The sequence below is a fragment of the Xenopus laevis genome, chromosome 4L, assembly GCF_017654675.1.
Source record: "Xenopus laevis strain J_2021 chromosome 4L, Xenopus_laevis_v10.1, whole genome shotgun sequence".
NCBI lineage: Eukaryota > Metazoa > Chordata > Amphibia > Anura > Pipidae > Xenopus > Xenopus laevis.
The window spans coordinates 115,229,018-115,249,688 of NC_054377.1; the positions used below are offsets into that span (position 1 = coordinate 115,229,018).

Sequence of the window (20,671 nt, forward strand, 5' to 3'; positions counted from 1 at the left end):
AGATCAGTTGCAATTGATATGAATTTTTTGGTTTGTTTTTGGTTTGTTTTCCGTTATACAGAAAGTTCACCATTAATTTTTTTTAATGATTGCCTTGTTTTATCTTCTATTAAAACAAGACATTTTACTTGATATAAAATATATAATTAATCCTTATTGCAAGCCAAACCAGACTATTAGGTACTGTTAAGTATAATAAAACAATAATTAATATATTAAATAAACCTAATGTCTGAAGATCAAAATTACGTGAAAGGAGCAGTAACCTTTGGATGGTACACGGAGAAAAAAAAATCATCAAGACAAATTAAACTTAAAAATCTCTAAGACTTTATTAAGAAATAAATCACCGAAATTACTCTTGTACTATTCTTCATAAAGAGCGACAGTGTGACGATCCATCATGTGGCGCTCGATTTCTCCTTCTTGGATATCTCCAATAAGGAGGACAAGAACGAGAAAGAAAGCACCGCACGATGAATCGCCCTATTGATTTTTCTGAAGAGGAGCGGAAGCAGAGTTTCACAAAAATATTTATTAATAAAAGCTTTGCGTTTTTAACTCTTACATTTTCGTGGTGGTTTTTTTCAAAGGTATAAAAAATAAAAAAATTTGGAATGTTAATGGTACTTTAAGATGCCATATTGGAAAAAACAAGAGGACCCAAGCATTCTGGATTAGACCCATAGGTATAGCTGTTTATTAAGCAGCTGTCCAGTTTGCAATGTCATCAATTCTGTTGCTAGGGTTCAAATAACCCTAACAACCATGAACATCTTCAAAAAAAAGGATTTTGTGATACTCACCATTAAATCCATTTCTCTACAGAGTTCTGTGGGAGACAGGGAGCTTGGGGTATAGCAACCACCACTAGGAGAAAGGAAACCAAGAAGCCGATTTCTCCCCTTCCAGCTATAACCCCTATTGGATTGGAGGATTTCAGTTGTGATTAACAAAGAAGGAAAAGCTAAGGAAAACTAACTATATACAGTTACGGAATTAGCCTGGTTGATAGGACTTCCAACCCTGGAAGCTGTCCACTTTACATCCTATGTCCCACAGACTTCCGAAGAGAAAAGGAATTTAACAGCGAGTATCACAAAATTAAATTTTCTCTTGCAGAGTTCTGTGGAACACATGGACCTTGGGGACATACCAAAGCTGTCCTGATGTAGGGCGGGAGTAAGGAAGGTTGTTGTAGTTAAACAACCACAGCTTGTAAAATCTTCCTGCCGAAATGCGTCTCAGATGACGCAAAGACATTTAGTAAATGAAAGAATGAATGGAGGCCCAAGTGGCTGCTTTGCAGACTTGTTCTGCGGAGGCCTGGTTCTTGAAGGCTGATGAAGTGCTGATACCTCTCGTAGAGTGTGCTTCGGGTCTTTAGCTACAAAAGCTCTGATAATGGCTTCTCTGATACATTTTGAGATTGTGGTTTTTGATGAGGGCGATCCCTTTTGCGTCCTGGAATGTTGCATAAAAAGTGATTCTGAAGTCTGAATTCCCTTTGTGCAATCTAAGGAGAACTTAATAGTCCTTACTGGGTCAAGGGAATGGAGCGTAATCTCTTGAGGTGATTAAGGTTGTGGGCAGAATGATGGGATGGTAATATCCTGGTTGTTGAGGAATTCAGAAACTACCTTATATATGAAGGACGTAACTGTGGAGGACTGCCCTATCAGAGTGGAACACCAGAAATGGATGTTGGCAGGACAAGGCTCCCAGTTCTGATACTCTTGTGTGCTGAAGCGATGGCAATGAGGAATATCACTTTCCATGTAATGCTTGGCAGAGCAACAGTTGGTAGTGGTTCAAAGGGTGGTCCCTGTAATGCCATCAGGACCAGATTAAAATTCAATGGTGGGTGAGGGGGTTCATGGTATGAAGGTTCTATGCAAGTGGCTCCCTGTAGGAATGTACAAATGTCTGGTAGCGTAGTGAACGCTAGGGGAAGAGGGTCTTTGTAACAGGCAATTAACTGTAGAAACTGTGTTTTCCGATTATGCCATGAGGTCTACCTCTGGGTTGGCCAACCTTTTGTTAACAGCTAGGAAGACTTATTTGGGGTGCAAACCATTCTACTAGGTCTAGGGTATGGCAACAGATAATCGGACTGCCAGTTTTTGAGCCATGGTATGTAGCTTGCCAAGATCAAGGTGTTGTGCCTCTCTGCCCAGGAAAGGATTTGTTGAGATAAGCCACTGTGGTGTCAGTCAGACTGAACCTGAATGTCCCTCTGGCCCATCTGCACCAGCCAGTGGAATAGGACTAGTTTTACTGGTCTCCGCTCTAGGATATTGATTGGGAGGAGGTATTCTGCCTCCAACCATGGTCCCTGTGCCGTCCGAGTCTGGAATAAAGCTCCCCAACCAAGGTTGGCCTTTGTAAACACTAAATGCAGAGGTTAGGCCAAACTGAAAGGTTGTAAATTGGAAGCATTGGCCGCCATAGTCCAATTGAAAAAATCACTGATGGGTAGGAAAATGGAACATGTAGATTTGCGTCTCGGATGTCTAGTGCTGCCAGGAACTCTTTTTGTTTCATTCCTGCAATGACCAAGCGCAGGGATTCTATCTTGAAGACTGCTGGGCGGATGAAGGTATTGAGTCATATGTGGTCAAGGACTGGATGAGGGGATCCGTCTTTCTTTGAGACTATAAAGAGGTTTGAATAGAAACCTATGAATTTTTGACTGTGTTCCCGGGAACAATGTCCTTCTCCTGGAGGAAGTTGGCACCACGCCACACCAAACAATAGTCTTCCCTTAAAATATATGATTGTAAGTGAATTTTTTGAATACAGATCTGCTGTCCACAGCTTCAGCCATAGGGACCTTTGTGCAGCTACCGAAAACGCAGACGTGCGGACGACTACTTGGACTGTGTCTAGGGTTGCTTCCACTAGGTATTCTGAAGCCTCCTGGATCATTTATGCAGTCTCAAGAAGTTAATGTCTAGGTTTGCCCACTGAAATATTCTTTAACAGTGAGTTAGAACATGACTGGATTGACCTGTTCACATATGCTGCTGCCAGTGTGGAGCCTACAGCTTCTCCTGCTGCTGTAAAGGTAGAACGGAATAAACGTCACATTTTTTTCCATTCAATCCTTAAAGGATGATGCGTCTGGCACTGGAAGCAACGTGCTTCTGAATAGACGTGACACCAGCGCATCAACTGAAAGAGGGGTAGCCCATTTTATTTCTCTCCTGAGGAAAGGGATATAGTCACTGGAATACAGGATTTGTGTAATCTTTTTTCAGGATGGTCCCACGCCTCATGCATGTTCTCTAGTTGTGGATGAGCTGGGAAGATGGGAATAGACTTTGTCTGAAGCTTGAGTAGCAGAGAGAATATGGGGGGGGGGGGTGTCTTATGAGATCTGGTTCTTGAATCAGGGTAAGTCTGTTCCAACCAGTCTAAAAGCTTGTCTAGGCATGCCGCTAGTTTTGGTATGCATGAGGACAGGTGGAGTGCCCACGCTGGGGGTGCTAACTCTGCTGAAGACTGACACATTGAAGTATTATTAGTCTTGGGGAGGACGAACTGTTGGGATGCCACTGGGGTATTAGTATCCTGCACTTCTGTGAAACATAAGGAAATGTAAGGAAAGAAATTTAAATTCCTGACATTCCGAACAGAAGAGATGTCTCTATATAAATCGGACACAAAGTCAGGAGAGATAGTGCGCCACTTGATGCTAGAAACCACAAGTTTACCTAGCACAGAATGAGTTCAACACTGGAACGCATGAAGGCTCTGAGCAAGGCAAGGATGGCAACCCTGTTCTGAGGAGCCATTTGTATTGCGGTTCCTGCTGTAAGGGCTGAGTTTGACATGGGAGGGGAGGCAATGGCCGAATGGTTTATAGGTGTATGTCCTCTGAGTAGACACCAGGTATGGGTGATACTGTTTGGGAGTTCTGTAAACCTGCACTGTTCTGCCTGGTTCAATCAGCCACCAAAACCATATAGGCTACTCAACTCTCTCTTAGGGAGACAATAGCTTAAGTGCAGCAATCACACGGAGGGGTTAGCTTGAATAACAACATTCTCTGCTGGAGAATATTAAAGGTCAACCCCTGTTGGCAAGAAGTCTTGCCGCAAAATCTTTTCAGTATCGAATTCATTTGTGGACCAGGTGATAAGATGTCCTGTCTCCATGAGGACACTCAAAAAAAAATGAAATCCTCCAATACAATAGGGGCTATAGCAGGAAGGGGAGGAGTCAGCTTCTTGATCTAGTGTCCTGCCTCCTAGCGGTGGATACTATACCCCAAGGTCCCTGTGTCCCACAGAACTCTGTAAGATAAAGACCATAATATACTGTTAATTGTAGAGGGCCTGAATAGAAATAAAGATAAATGTTTAGCCTGTCAAAGCATAGTGACCCCCATTTGAATGCTGGAAGGAAAGAAAAAAGGCAAATAAAAAAAAAAAATTAAACAGTGATAAAAAATGTACAATTCTTTTTCATGCTTACAGTTAAATCTGAACCATCCCTTTAATGTTAGTTGATCTGAGGGAGCACACATACCATCATTACACAGCAATTATGTAAAAGAGCAATATGTGATAAGGTATACGTATGAATGAAATTTTAAATTGAACAGAAAAAAGTATTTTCCTCACCTTCAATAGATTTTTGGACGCTTCTCTTGAGCTTGCTTGAGGAATCATTTTTTTTTTATGGGCATCTGTTGGTATACATTTTGCCTCATTTTGCTGAATACATCAGGAGCGTCTACAAATACATAAAAAATTACATCGATGTATTGTGATGCCTGGATTTATAATGCAATATAGAACAGGTATACTTCGCCATGGGGGGGTGCAAAAATGGAAGCAATGTATTTTACTTGAGGGGGGGGGGAAGAATAATTTTTTTACTTCTACCTTACAAAACGATCGGATTATAACTAAGCATATGGGCTCATCTGGGTTTATCTTCTTGTCTTTTTCTAGATATTTGGCTGTTTCTGTTTCGGCGCATGCAAAGTTGTTTGGAACAGTAAGATTGTTTCAACTGCGCATGCGCCGCTTACTTTTACAAGATGAATGCAGCAGTGAAGATGTGAACCCGTGAGCGCCACTTACTTTGCAACTAGGGGTAATTACTGGATATGGGGAAATTAATTATCACCTGTGTGGGTGGAGCCTTGTAAATTAGGGGGTAGTGAGTTTTATTATATGGGGGGTTGAATTATGCTTTAAGTCTATTAAACAGGTAACATTAAATAAACCCAATCGGCTGGTTTTGATTCCAATAAGGAGCTTTCTGGATTACAGGTTTATGGATAACGGGTACCATAACGGTAGTTGAAAGTTCAATTAAATGGTAGCACTGGTGCATGTCTCTCCTTACATCAGCACCAGCCCAGGACAAAAGTTAGATACATATTACACTAAGAATACTTCACATTTTACCATCCCTATTAAAACTGACTTTGCATGTGCTTTTAAATAAGTACTTTTTGAAACACTATTAAAGAGGAGGTAGGTTATGCCAAATTTAACTAAAAGGGTTGTCGATGTTTAAATACAGTTTTATTTTAATGTAAACTTGCACAAGAAACAATATGCAATTATATTAATTTGCTTTGGGGGGGGTTATTACACTTCCATATAATCTCCCTTTTTGAAGCATTGAGTGCTAAAATGTAATCCCGTCTGCACAGGGTAAAGCGTGGATCCAAAGAACAATTCTGCAGCTCTCAAACATGGTGGAACCAAGTAACCAACCAGGCAATGTTTAAGGTTATGCAATAACGTAATGAAAAAGATAGTGTACTGGGTAACAAACACTGAAAGGAAAAATTTAGCCCCAAACAATGTCGGTCTCTATAAAAATATATTGCATAAACCAGCTCATATATATAAAACCCTGCTACATGTAGATAAACCATTTTCATAATTATATATATTTTTTTAGTAGTATGTGCCGTTGGCAAATCATAAATAGATAACTGACATTAAAATTTTTATAAAAAAATAAAGGCCGCACCAAGGGATCCCAGGTTTCATGGTGCACACAAACTATACAGGTTAGGTAAAGGGCTAATTAGAAGAAAGTTTTATCTTTTGCTTCCACACTTCTTCCTTTGACAGTTCAAGCTAAAATATTTTTTGGTCATCTATGAGGCAGCACACAGACCATCACAAAATTTTGGTTCAAGGCAAGAGACGTAAAAAGGTCTATATATATATATATATATATATATATATATATATATATATATATATATATATATATATATATATATGTAGATATATATCAATTATTCTCAGACCAGCACTCCCTGTTAAAAAATTTAGTTGTTTTATTGTTACATTGCATCTATGCCCGACGTTTCGGTCCCCATTGGGACCTTTTTCATCCTTCATCTATCTATCAGTTTGGCAAGATTCTTTAAAATGCCACTTGATATGATATAAAGTATTGGTTGCTCAAGTATTAGTTTTTGGGATATAGTTTGCCTTTGAATTAGTATTTGTTTGAAGGGATGGTTATAAAGACTTAATTAAGAGTGTTATACAGTACACTAGACAAATAATAATGGATTTAACAATTCAAGCGATGCTGGATTATTCTTTGGATCTAACTACAGAACTTAACACACCAGAAATAAAAAATTAAATACATAACAGTATATCACCTCTGGCTCGATGGTCAATTAATGGATTTGGCTGACTGAAGAGTATACTGGTTTGTTCAGAATACGACTTTTGATCTATAAGACCTATGGATTGAAAAAAATGTTTTTAATGATTTCAACTGCCAAGTTGTCAAATACACTCAAATACTGTAGTTCACCTTTAAATTAAATTGTAGTACAATGTACAGAGTGATATTATGAAAATTTGCAATTGGTTATTTTTTTTAATATTGTAGTAGTTATTTAGCTTTTTATCGAGTAACTTTCAGGTTTATATTTAAGCCATCTGGTTGCTAGGGTCCAAATTAACCTAGCAACCATGCATTGATTTGATTAAGAGACTAGAATATGAATAGGAGAGGCCTGAAAAGAAAGAGGAGTAAAAGAAAGTTATAAGAAAATATTTCTAGACTTATAAGACTTATAAAAACCAGTTTTTTAGATGGTATCAGTGACCCGGATTTGAAAGCTGGAAAGAGTCAGTAGAGAAATACAAAAAAATATATATAACATTTTTTTAATAAAGACCAGTTGAATAGTTGATTAGAATTGGCCATTCTATAACACAATAAAAATGTGATTACAGGTGAACCACGCCTTTAAAGAAAATCTAATTTTTATGTAAGATTATTACTTGTACCATAGTAGGTTACTTAATTTGTATGTATGCATTATTAGTAGCTTAGAGTATAGTGATGTTATAAATATTACAGAAGCAGTAATAACATTATTTAATACATAATTCAACATCTAGATTAATCTTAAGTACAATTTTAATGACTCAGTTTTTTTTTAAATGGTATAGAATTAAACTTCGAAATTGGCATTTTAGAAGCTTCATATTATTTATTTATTTATATATATATATATATATATATATATATATATATATATATATATATATATATATATATATATATATATATATATATATATAGAAGTGAAGAAGCTCGATAAGTCCTGTGAGTGCGAGCTTCTTCACTTCTCTACTTAATTTTTGGGCGTATTGCACCCAGGCAGCGAAGACTTTTTGACGTGCTGTGCCGGCTTCCTGATTATCACATATATATATACACACACACATAGCGAGTGGAACGCACGTCCCTAAAGTGTAGAAGCCTGGGTGCCAGTACACTATCAGGACCAATTCTATATACATACAGGTGACGGCACTCCCAGAGAAAACAAAAAATGAAAAAGGTAATGTTGCTGATTAAATCAGGTTTATTATATCCGACGTTTCGGTTCTTATACTAGAACCTATTATAAAAAATAGTGGTGAGCACAACTTTCCCTTGTTTGTTATAGTTATACAGGAGCAGTGACGAGCTCCATGTTGTAGCTCCCACCCCTCCCAGCTATAGTCAGGTGATCCCACTGGTGTCTAATAAAAGGGCAGCCAAGTTTGGGAGTTTTACTTTGAAAGCAGCTAGTAAGTTGCAGGTAAAACTTAGTCCCTTTGTAAAATGTATAATGAAGCAATAGAATTCTTAATGAATCAGATGAAAATTGAGCATAGGACTGGCAGATATGGGATGACTGTGACGTAGTTGGCCAGCTTAAATATATTGCAATATATGGACAAACAATCCCTGTGTTGTTTAAAAGGGAAGGCATTTTTCAGTAGCACAAAATGTCTCTGTCTTAAATATATTGATAATGGGTTGAGTGCAGAGGAATCTCGTAGTTGACTATATATATATATATATATATATAAAGCTAGGTTCATATAGGTGGATTAGCATAAAATTCAAAAATATGTACCTTTACGATAGTCTTCTTGCAATTTTTGAAATTTTTCGTGAGGTTTCATTCTTAGATCTGTAAATTTAATTTTAGTTTACATTAGATTGGGAAATACATACAATGAATAATACAAAAGATAAAATTAAAAGACTTCAGTGGTTATTTGAAACCCTGGGGGTGCCATTTGAAGACCAATAAAGGGACAAATACCAGAATGCTCATTTATAAACACAAGGTCCACCCAAAGTAATTACAATCTGCATAGATGAAAAATCAAAAATTTAACAATCCATGCAGAGAGCAGCATCAGGAGACAGGTCACCAAAGCAAGGGAGGGGGGACCTCACAAGACCATGACTTATACAGTGGTTTTAGGTAAAGAAATGTGCAGGTCTCTGCTGATCTATCATTGTTTTTTTTTTTTTTTTAAAGAGCTAATGCTATAGCAACATGTTTAATGATTATGTGGACTACTAAAGGTTTTAATGAGCAGTCCAGTATATATATGTATGTATGTGCTCCCGATACAGGACCGTGTATATGCCATTATTTGCAGACGTCAGCTTAGTCTCAATGGCAAACTCGATAGCTTTCAAGAAAATAATCAGAAATGCGAGATGAACACTACAACTTACTGGTTTTATTGATAGCAGCAAAGGGCTCCCTGAAACGAAATAAATCCAAGATGGAGCAAAAACCTGTTTAAGCGTCTCCTCTCCTGCACGCAGAGACCTAATTTGAGAACAGAGCAACAGAGAAATATGGCACACACCACCAACAGTTAATGAAAATAATGTAAGGACTTTCGTTTCACAATCAAGTTCAATCATTTCTATATGGAACATTTTTATATTGATAATGCCTAAAAAGATTACTTGAATACTCTTCAAAATTGAATGTCTGTATCACAACTGAGAATTAATTTAAATTATCTATTTTAATAAATATTTTTTAATTAGTATCTAAATTTAAAAAATCTGAAATAGAAGGCCTGCCATTTCCCATATTAAGGGCTGTCCCTGGATCATACAATTAAATAGTCAAACAAACTCTAAGAAACAGAAATTCATGTTAGGCCACATCAGCCAATGAATGGACAGAGCTCTGTTTTTCTCTCTTACACTTTGGGGCACATTTACTTAGCTCAAGTGAAGGAATAGAATAAAAAAAAGAAAAAAAAACAAACAAAAAACGTTGAATTTCAAATGATTTCGACCGTCGAATTGGCTACTTCGAACTAAAAATCGTTTGACTATTCGATAGTCGAAGTACTGTCTCTTTAAAAAAAAAAAACTTCGACACCCCTACTTCGCCACCTAAAAACCTACCGAGGTGCAATGTTAGCCTATGGGGAAGGTCCCCATAGGCTACCTAACAATTTTCTGATGAAAGGAAAATCGTTCGATCGTAGGAAATGCGGTAAATCCTTCGACTTCGATATTCGAAGGATTTTACTTTGACAGTCTAATATCGAGGGTTAATTAACCCTCAATATTCGACCCCAAGTAAATGTGCCCCTAGATGTTACACTATTTAGCAGCATATTTTTAAGTTAGGTAATATTTGAATTTTCTTGTAATTTAAAGTTCAGGGAACACTATTCCTCATGATACTCGCAATTCCCTTTATAACCCAGCCTGCAGCCTTGTGCGTTTATATGGTCACAGAACAACCCCTCAGTGACTTCTAATATCCTTATCATTTACAGTAGGGGGTACATTATCCCTTATAATACATGAGTGATACTCAGAGTTCCCTGTATAACCCAGCCTGCAGCCTTGTGCGTTTATATGGTCACAGAACAACCCCTCAGTGACTTCTAATATCCTTATCATTTACAGTAGGGGGTGCATTATCCCTTATAATACATGAGTGATACTCAGAGTTCCCTGTATAACTCAGCCTGCAGCCTTGTGCGTTTATATGGTCACAGAACAACCCCTCAGTGACTTCTAATATCCTTATCATTTACAGTAGGGGGTACATTATCCCTTAGGGCTATTCCACACGGGGAGATAGCGACGCGTTTGCGGTCGCGGCGACAAAGCGCCGCGACAGTCGCCGCGACCGGCGCAGGCGACAGTTTTGTATGGGCGCCTATGTAAAAACGCCTGTGCTAACCACACGAGGCGATGCGCTTTTCAACAGTCGCCTGAAAATGCCTCGCCAGGCTTTTTCAGGCCGCAACCGCAAACGCGTCGCTATCTCCCCGTGTGGACTAGCCCTTATAATACATGAGTGATACTCAGAGTTCCCTGTATAACTCAGCCTGCAGCCTTGTGTCTTTATATGGTCACAGCACAACCCCTCAGTGACTTCTAATATCCTTATCATTTACAGTAGGGGGTACATTATGCCTTAAAATACAGGAGTGATAATCAAGAGTTCCCTGTATAACTCAGCCTGCAGCCTTGTGACTTCTAATATCCTTATCATATACAGTTGGGGGTACATTGCCCCTTATAATACATGAGTGATACTCAGAGTTCCCTGTATAACTCAGCCTGCAGCCTTGTGCCTTTATATGGTCACAGAACAACCCCTCAGTGGCTACTAATATCCTTATCATTTACAGTAGGGGGTACATTATTCCTTATAATATATGAGTGATACCCAGAGTCATGGCCGCCATGAGGGGGGCACAGGGGGTACTACTGTACCGGGCCTGAAGGAAGGCCCGCAGAAAATCTTTCAGGGGGGGAGAAAAGACGCTCCAGCTGCTGCACTCTCTCTCTCCTAAGGAAGAAATGCAGACTCGCTCTACTCACTGATTTAAGAGGCTGCAGTGACATTCCGTCCGTGCTGCAAATACTTTTTGAGTTGCAAACTCCCCCCTCGCTCGATCCTCCCTCCTTAGCCCTCAGCCCCTCCCTCCTCAGCTCAGCCCCTCCCCTCTTAGCCCTCCTCCGTGCTCAAGGCTGACATGAAAACCCTAGTTCATAAGCTGAACACAGAGCACGGAGGAGGGCTAAGTGGGGAGGGGCTGAGCTAAGGAGGGAGGGGCTGAGGGCTAAGGAGGGAGGATCGCGCGAGGGGGGAGTTTGCAAGCCACCTCTTCCATCTGAAAAGCAGAATAGCTGAAGTCCTAAAATCGGCGAAAAGACCCAAAGTCCTGAAGCGGCGAAAACACCCGAAGTCACGAAAGAAGGTGTAGTTGAAGTCCTGAAGCCACGAGTTCCATACTGAACACCATTTTTTTTTTTTTTTAAATCCCCTGCCCGCCAATGTATTATTGTAATACTCTATAGGCCCCTGCCACCAATGTTTTTTTTTTTACAAATTTTCTCTGGGGCCCCAATTATATTTAACTTGTAAGGAGGGGCCCTGGCCCCAATGTTTTTATTAAAAATATTCTCTAGGGCACCAATTTTTTTTTTTTACTTTTAAGGGGGCCCAATGTTTTTTTTTTTAAAAAAAAAATTTTATGGGGGCCCTGGCGACAATTTTTTTAACTTATTGGGGGGCCCTGGTCACCAATTATTTATTTTAACTTGTAGGGGGGCCCTGACCACCAATTTTTTTGAATCAAAACTTTTTTGGGGGCCCTGGTGCCACAGTTTTTTTAAAAAGGGGCCCTGACCATCAATAGCTTTTTATAACTTGTGTGTGGGGGGGTTACCTTTTTTAGTGCTGATGTCTGGGTGGTGAAGTGGGTGGGATCTGGGGTGGGTGGGGTCCAGGGGGCCCCAAAAATTGTGTATGGGGCCCCGTGATTTTTAATGCCGGCCCTGCCCAGAGTTCCCTGTATAACTCAGCCTGCAGCCTTGTGCCTTTATATGGTCACAGAGCAACCCCTCAATGACTTCTAACAACCTTATCATTTACAGTAGGGGGTACATTATCCCTTAAATTACAGGAGTGATAATCAAGAGTTCCCTGTATAACTCAGCCTGCAGCCTTGTGCCTTTATATGGTCACAGAACAACCCCTCAGTGACTTATAATATCCTTATCATTTACAGTAGGGGGTACATTATCCCTTATAATACATGAGTGTGATACTCAGAGTTCCCTGTATAACTCAGCCTGCAGCCTTGTGTCTTTATATGGTCACAGAACAACCCCTCAGTGACTTCTAATATCCTTATCATTTACAGTAGGGGGTACATTATCCCTTATAATACATGAGTGATACTCAGAGTTCCCTGTATAACTCAGCCTGCAGCCTTGTGCCTTTATATGGTCACAGAACCCCTCAATTATTGAAAATTAAATATCAAGAAATAAGGTAAAATGACAGAGGTCTTCTAGAGATTTTGAAAATATTGTGCATCGTTTAACCAAATTTTATGTCACCTAAAAAGGACAGAAAATCTAAATAAGAAAAAATTATGTTTTTGTTTTAAATAAAGCAGTGTGCAATGTGTGTAAAATAGTGGATTCTGCAGTTAACTGAAGCAAATAATCACATAACAAAATGGGAAAATGAAATTTTTTAATAAATATAGTGCAAAGAAAGTTGGGTATTTAGTTATATACAAACAAATATAATAAATACGGAGAAGTTACAGGTACAGAACTTAGCGAGTAATTGATGCAGCATGAAATACTTACTGAAGAAAACGACATTACATTTACACAGGGCTGCCATCAGAAATCACAGACCCCTGTATGACAAAAATGTTCTGGGCCCCACCCGCCATAGGAGAAGTGTGGAAATAGTGACAATACAGTAGTAGTGGAAGAATGGTGTGAGAACCAATGGAAGAATGGTGTGAGTCACTAGTCCTATTGTGTCATATTCTACTGAAGAGTTGACACGTAGAAACTACAAGCAAAGTGTTAAATGACTGCATGTGCATTCGGCAGCATCACTAGTGTTGTCCATCTCACACCCACCCCTCAACCCCCAAATACTTTCAGTAGTCATGTCACTTCTTAAGAAGTATTTCTGAGCAGTGTTGCGGGAGGACCCAGGCGAGTCAAATTTATGTCCTAAAACTTGTCTTGAGATGAGTTAATGGAAGAGAGTAGAGCAGACGCACACCCCTAGAGAGAACAGCCTGGTGCTGGATGCTTGAGAAATGGGCGTGGCCCTGAAACGTTGCACTGACGCACTTTGAATTAAAGCAAGGGTTTCCCTTCAAATTAAGCCTTGTGTGCCGTTATCTGTTACCTGAGAAGAGTTAAGCCATATATCATGCCAACTTTATACTGAACAGAAAATGTGACATTATTACATGGATTAGGGAGACTCTACCCTAAACAAATAAGAATCTCTGCTGTAGGAATAACATTATGCACAACTAATGCTGCACATGCAAAACATAGCATGAATGTGGCAACCCCACAGCAGGGAGTTAGTTTAAACTTGGACTGGAGATACGAGATACTAATTACAGGTACAGCAGCTGGGTTGTACTTGGAAGGAAGATACAGCACAATGGCCTAGCCGTGTAAATTCGACCTGACTCCTGTTCCCAGAACACTATGTCAGACCTTTAACCCGCAAATGCAGCTCGTCTTCTTACCACATCAGCTCGGTTCACACTTTGGGTCTTCAGCTTCGGGTCTTCGACTGGAGCTTCAATTCTTAACACCTCAGCTACATTTGAGCTTCGGGTCTTCAGCTGTAGCGATGTCCAAACTCTTAAAGGGATACTGTCATGGGAAAAAAATTTTTTTTCAAAATGAATCAGTTAATAGTGCTGCTCCAGCAGAATTCTGCACTGAAATCCATTTCTCAAAAGAGCAAACAGATTTTTTTATATTCAATTTTGAAATCTGACACGGGGCTAGACATTTTGTCAATTTCCCAGCTGCCCCATGTCATGTGACTTGTGCCTGCACTTCAGGAGAGTAATGCTTTTTGGCAGGCTGCTGTTTCTCCTTCTCAATGTAACTGAAGGAGTCTCAGTGGGACATGGGTTTTTACGATTGAGTGTTGTTCTTAGATCTACCAGGCAGCTGTTATCTTGTGTTAGGGAGCTGTTATCTGGTTACCTTCCCATTGTTCTTTTGTTTGGCTGCTGGGGGGGAAAAGGGAGGGGGGTGATATCACTCCAACTTGCAGTACAGCAGTAAAGAGTGATTGAAGTTTATCAGAGCACAAGTCACATGACATGGGGCAGCTGGGAAATTGACAAAATGTCTAGCCCCATGTCAGATTTCAAAATTGAATATAAAAAAATCTGTTTGCTCTTTTGAGAAATGGATTTCAGTGCAGAATTCTGCTGGAGCAGCACTATTAACTGATTCATTTTGAAAAATTTTTTTTTCCCATGACAGTATCCCTTTAAGGAGGGCCCAGCTAGTCCGGAATGCGCATCACAGCAGAACCCTCCTTTAAAGCTAAATTTTGCCAGGCCGTGGACAACGGTCGCCCATGGTGGCAGGCCTGCATTTACCATCTGAGGTTACTTTAAAACTCGTAAAAACAATACTTAAATTTTATTGGTTGAAAAACTCATTATTGAATTGCTATTGGATATTACATTTGGCACCACCCTAAAAAAAAAAAAAGTGAATTATGTGTATCGCGTATGAAAATAAGTATCGTAAATATAGGGAACACGACCAATAAGAAAGGAGGGCACAAGACAAAAATATAGCTTAGATGAAAGCTGAAAACTAAAATGGCAAGCCTGACAAATGGAGGGGGGCAGAAGGCGGAGATATGTATTGTACAAGAGGCGAGGGGATAAGGGAGGAGGGCTGAGAGGGAGTGGAGGAAATCAAATTAGGAAAGCTTAGATGTGAAGGCTGACTTACGCAACAGGAGGAGTTAAATTGGAGCATTATGTGTGGCCAGGACGAAGGTGTGACTACAGCTTTTTTGGATATGTGAGCGAGAGACGCGGCCGCATTACGGTAACTTAGAAAAGCGCACAGCTGAGGCTGTACTTAAATGGTTTCCGTACTCTATAACTTACTGGTTTTATTGATAGCAGCAAACTTCCTCTCCTAGACGTAGAGACCTAATTTGAAAAGAAGAGACAGAAATATGAGCGCACAGCACAAACAGTTGATGAACACAATGTAATGATTTTAATTTCAAAACCAAGTTCGAACAATTCAGCACACACTAAAACCACACTAGCAGGTCTGGACTGATAATTAAACCCTTTCCCTGCCAGCCGTTCTGTCCTAGCTGAAAACCTCTACTGGTAAGAAGTTTAAAGACATTTTGTACTCTCACTTTAAGGGCCTTTCCTGGTTTTTGTTTACCCAGGAAAATAATATATTGGTTTTTTTTTTTTTCAGGACAAACTGAGCTTTGAAAATATGCAAGAATTTTGGTGTTATTCTACTTCTGTAAAAAAAAAAAAATAAATAAAATAAAATAGGCTTCTAAGGGACAAATTCACTAAGCGCCGGTACTTCGCAAATTCACTACACTAACGGACACTGGTGTAATTTCGCTAGTGTAACTTCGCACCCTTACGCCTGGCAAATTTTCACAACTAATGTAACTACGCAAATTCACTAACATGCGCATTGTTCTGAACGCTATCTTTTACGCTAGACTTCCTTCGCCACCTCAGACCAGGCGAAGCGCAATAAGAGTAGATAGGCATTGCTTCAAAAAAAGTGAACATTTTTTCTAAGTCCGAAAAAACGCTGGCGTGTTTTCTATATTATGGGTGATAAGCTGAAAAAGATTGAAAACATTTTTGGGGCTCCCCTCCTTCATTTCCTAACTTATGGCAACTTAACTATACAGTGGGCACATGTGTAGGGCAAAATAATCATTTTATTTGAAGTTTTGAAGGTTTTCTAGGCATTTGTAGTGCTGATACGTACAGTATTCCTCCATTGAAATTAGAATTTGGCGCCATATGCAAATTAACCATCGCTAGCGAAACTTCGCTTGGCGAATTAACGCTAGCGCAACTTCGCAAACTTACGCTACCCATGTGCGCAACTTCGGATTTTAGTGAATTTGCGGAGCGCTGGCGAAACTACGCCTGGCGAAGTGCAGCGAATTTGCGCATGGCGCAACTACGATTCTTAGTGCATTTGCCCCTAAGTGTCTAATAAAATGAAAAAAAAAAAAACATGTTTACAAAGAACAATCACATATGTCGGAAACATTTATTTTATCTACAAGCCAATTGGGAAAGGTCTATGTCTCCTGAACACGGCAATACCAAATGTATATAGTTTTACGGAGATTTCTTACTTGTATAGATCAAAATCTATACAAGTGAGAGCCCCAACTGTGTGTTATGTGCCGTAAGACCCCCAAACTGTAAAAAGACCCCCCGATATAATTTTGTTAAAGGTTGTTCACCTTTGTGTTAACTTTTAGTATGATGTAAAGAGTGATATTCTGAGACAATTTGCAATTGGTTTTAATGTTTTATTATTTGTGGGTTTTGAGTTATTTAGCTTTTTATTCAGCAGCTTACCAGTTTGTTAGGGTCTAAATTCCCCTAGCAACCATGCATTGATTTAAATAAGAGACTGGAATATGAATATTAGAGGCCTGAATAGAAAGAGGAGTAATAAAAAGTAGCAATAACAATACATTTGTAGCCTTACAGAGCATTTGTTTTTTTTAGATGGGGTCAGTGACCCCCATTTGAAAGCTGGAAAGAGTCCGAAGAAGGCGGCAAATAATCCAAAAACTCTAAAACTATAAAACTATTTTGGTTATGTAGATTTTAATTCTGAAGCTCTCTAGTTTGCTATTGCAACCATCTGGTTGCTAGGGTACAAATACACCTAGCAACCATGCATTGTAAAATGCCTGAATAGGAAAAGGAGTAATCGAAACGCAGCCTTTGCAATGCATTTGTAGCCTTACAGAGCATGTTTTTTTTAGATGTGGTCAGTATAAAGTTAGAATAGAGCAAAAAAAAAATAGAAGCTAAAGGACAAGTAAATCAAACATGGGTAAAAACTGGTTTATAAAACAAAGGAGCAAGCTGCAAAGCTATGGTAAATACCTGTAATGACAATAATGGCAATAAAATAAATCAAATAAAAAAATTCTACCGGCATTTCCGGTATGCAGAGACCAATTCAGCCCACACAGAAGCACAAAGAGCCCCCACCAGGCCACCAAATACTGACTTTCTATGGCACCTTGCAGCAGCCACTCTGGCATTTGCAAGAACTCACAGATTGCCAGTCAGGGCCTGGACACTACAATATCTTAAATGGATTGTTCACCTTTGATTTAAATTTTAGTACAGGTATTGGACCTGTTATCCAGAATGCTCGGGACCTGGGGTTTTCCGGATAACGGATCTTTCCGTAATTTGGGTCTTCGTGCCTTATGTCTCCTAGAAATTAATTTAAACATTAAATAAACCCAATAGGCTGGTTTTGCTTCCAATAAGGATTAATTATATCTTAGTTGGGATCAAGTACAAGCTACTGTTTTATTATTACACAGAAAAAGGAAATCATTCTGAAAAAATTGGATTATTTGGATAAAATGGAGTCTATGGGAGACAGCGATTCCGTAATTAGTTGCTTTCTGGATATCGGGTTTCCGGATATGGGATTCTATAGCTGTATAATGTAGGGTGTTATGTTCTGGGACAATTTGTTTACATTTTTTAATCGTGTTTTTTATTTATTTTTTTGGTTATGTAGATTTTAATTCTGAAGCTCTCCAGTTTGCTATTGCAACCATCTGGTTGCTAGGGTACAAATACACCTAGCAACCATGCATTGTAAAAGGTGGGAAATCAATAGGAGATGCCTGAATAGGAAAAGGAGTAATCGAAACGCAGCCTTTGCAATGCATTTGTAGCCTTACAGAGCATGTTTTTTTTAGATGTGGTCAGTATAAAGTTAGAATAGAGCAAAAAAAAAAAATAGAAGCTAAAGGACAAGTAAAACAAACATGGGTAAAAACTGGTTTATAAAACAAACAAACGAGCAAGCTGCAAAGCTATGGTAAATACCTGTAATGACAATAATAGCAATAAAATAAATAAAATAAAAAAAAACGTATAAAATAAATAAATAAAATTAATGCAATAAAACCAGAAAAATATTATATATTCTAAAATATTAAACTAAAACACAAAGCCATGGAAGGTAATTAAAGTACAGAGAAACCTGCTCTCTCTTGTGCAGTGTAAATTATTTGTAAGCAGCAAGCTAAATTATTTGAAAAAAATAAATAAAAAAAACAACATAAACACGAACTAATTAAAGTATATGCCACATTTCAGTTAATTAATTAATTATCTAATTACCAGCACAAATCATGCGGGGGGGTAGATGAACGGAGCCAGACAGCGTGCCTTGCCAAACAATGTCTGTGGGACGAAATGGCGACGCCTACAAGTGGCAGCTTTAATTTAATTGGTCGAAACCTAAGACTCCTATTGGCTGGGGAAAAAATGCGCCAAATGTAAAACCGGAAGTAAAAAAAAAAATGAATACAGCAGCCCAGGACAGAGAGTCGCCTGATGCCTGATCCTGACGCCTGATACCTGATCCTGACGCCTGATGCTGACGCCTGATGCCTGATCCTGACGCCTGATGGTGGATTCCTGACGCCTGATGGAGGATTCCTGACGCCTGATGCCTGATGGAGGATTCCTGATGGAGGACGCCTGATGAAGGATTCCTGATGGAGGACGCCTGATGTAGGATTCCTGATGCCAGATGGAGGATGCCTGATGGAGGACGACTGATTCCTGATGGACGACGTCTGACAGCTCAAGGAGGAAGTCTGAGGGCGGAGCGTTGATGAGCGACGTCTGAGGAGGGAGGCTACAGAGCGGAGGTGCGACTGCACATTTGGATGATCCGTGACTTCAAAGGCAAGCGATGCGCAACGGAGAAGGCATAGGACGACGCATGACGCAAACGTAAGTAGACGCATGATGTCCTAAAATGCGTTCCGTACAGCTGGCTGTTGATACAAATTAACAGTTGTCAGCCAGCTCAGCAAAGTAGTCAGTAGAGATCAGCAGGAGAGCAGAGGGCTAGCCTTAGGGAACTGTTACAAACCATTAAAAATCATGAAAAGTCTGCATATTTTTTTATCGATGTATATCAACTGCAAGGTTGCTTGAAATTAAGTTTACTTTTCAAAAAGCTCGTTATGTGTGGAGTTCCCCTTTAATACTTCCACAAACGGATATAGCACTCTACCATTTCTTTGCTGTGCAATTAATCCTTTATTGAGCCAGATTTACCACAAAAATGCAGAATAACGTTTTGGGGGGTTTACGCCTCCCTTCATCAGGTTACATAAATGAGCCAAAAAAACCTTACAGACATACCCCATAAGCCCCACCTTCATGACATAGTGTGGTAATTGTCCGTCTATATGATGACGTGGCTGTGCATCTAGGAATAGCACCACCGTGAAAACCAGCACCAGAGAAGTGAGATTAATGCTTCCTTCCTAACTATACTTGTGAATACCCTATGCTTAACCCATATCTACAGTAATTCAACACTGGCATATTTCCATACAATATTTTATGTGATACAACAACGCATTTTTTTTGGCTACATATTTTGTTTCAGGCACCTTTTAATGACTGTGCTCCATATGTCAGATACAATTTAAGTCTGTGTCACGGAAAACCCAAAAAAGAACTAACATTGTCAGCTTCCATGTGAAAAGCAGATACCTCGGAGCAAAAGGAGCTAAAAATGGAAAGCCCTATATTACTTACTTGAACATTTGCATTCCTTAGAGTGTGCTATTTATGTTGAATGCCCCTGAACCACATCATTTCAATCCAAAAACATCAAATCCCCCTATAGGGAAAAACCTAAAGCTTAAGGAACTTTATATACAACTAGGACATATGAGAAAGGGAACTTGCTATATGAAAGAGAGTGCATGAATATTCTTGTGTAGCCCTGGCTGAGACATGCAGATCCTGCAAATAACAACTGTCGGCTGGGGTACTCTTGCTGAACCACTGAAGGATAATGAACTTGACCTTACCAGCAAGACTTTATTTACAGCCTCGGCAATCAACTGTAACCTTATTTAGACCAGTTGCAAGTCAGTATTTCCTACACGCCAGCTAGTTGGAAGCAAATAACAATATATATCCATGTTCATTAAATTACTACAATTAAAAATAATTAATTTTAGACTAAAAAATGTGAAATGCTAATTGATGCTAAGAGACATTCTTCACATATATTGACAACATACACCTTACATTATACATAGTACTTAAGTTGACTATACATCACCAGAATCTTTCAAGCAGTTCAACCATTACATTGAACCAATCGCGCATGCATTGTACAGGGCATTGTACCCCGTGAGGGGGTTTCGATACACAGTCCTACAATCCTGTCAAATCTCAATTCAAAATGTCTGTTCAACAGAATG

General features: G+C 39.3%; 1 protein-coding gene and 2 long non-coding RNA genes across 6 annotated transcripts; all 3 read right to left on the reverse strand.

The window, feature by feature from the left end:
• Positions 1-6,379: 6,379 nt before the first annotated feature.
• On the reverse strand, positions 6,380-9,546 carry LOC121402855. The gene is made up of 3 exons (XR_005966823.1): positions 9,034-9,546; positions 8,417-8,473; positions 6,380-6,736 (listed from the first exon to the last, which is right to left on the reverse strand). It is a non-coding gene; the product is annotated as an uncharacterized LOC121402855 (long non-coding RNA).
• A 5,094-nt stretch (positions 9,547-14,640) lies between these two features.
• On the reverse strand, positions 14,641-19,209 carry LOC108705929. 4 transcript variants are annotated; one of them, XM_041590668.1, is made up of 3 exons: positions 18,795-19,209; positions 15,270-15,314; positions 14,641-14,844 (listed from the first exon to the last, which is right to left on the reverse strand). In XM_041590668.1, exons 1-2 carry the CDS (start codon positions 19,187-19,189, stop codon positions 15,275-15,277), a joined length of 435 nt encoding a protein of 144 aa, XP_041446602.1. In that variant the 5' UTR covers positions 19,190-19,209; the 3' UTR covers positions 14,641-14,844; positions 15,270-15,274. The 4 variants fall into 4 exon arrangements, with proteins under 4 accessions (XP_041446602.1, XP_041446600.1, XP_041446601.1 ...); XM_041590666.1 differs by having other exon boundaries at positions 18,555-19,209; XM_041590667.1 differs by having other exon boundaries at positions 14,641-15,314.
• On the reverse strand, positions 16,987-18,183 carry LOC121403095. Its single transcript, XR_005967043.1, has 2 exons — positions 18,008-18,183; positions 16,987-17,064 (listed from the first exon to the last, which is right to left on the reverse strand). It is a non-coding gene; the product is annotated as an uncharacterized LOC121403095 (long non-coding RNA).
• Positions 19,210-20,671: the final 1,462 nt, after the last annotated feature.

Bases quoted from the DNA above. Each gene is read 5' to 3' on its own strand.
- LOC108705929 (XM_041590666.1), bottom strand. From the start codon at position 19,189: ATGCGTCTACTTACGTTTGCGTCATGCGTCGTCCTATGCCTTCTCCGT. The intron at 15,315-18,554 runs GTAATTAGATAA...TTTTCAAATTAG, and splicing joins CCCCCGCATGATTTGTGCTG to GTCTCTACGTCTAGGAGAGG.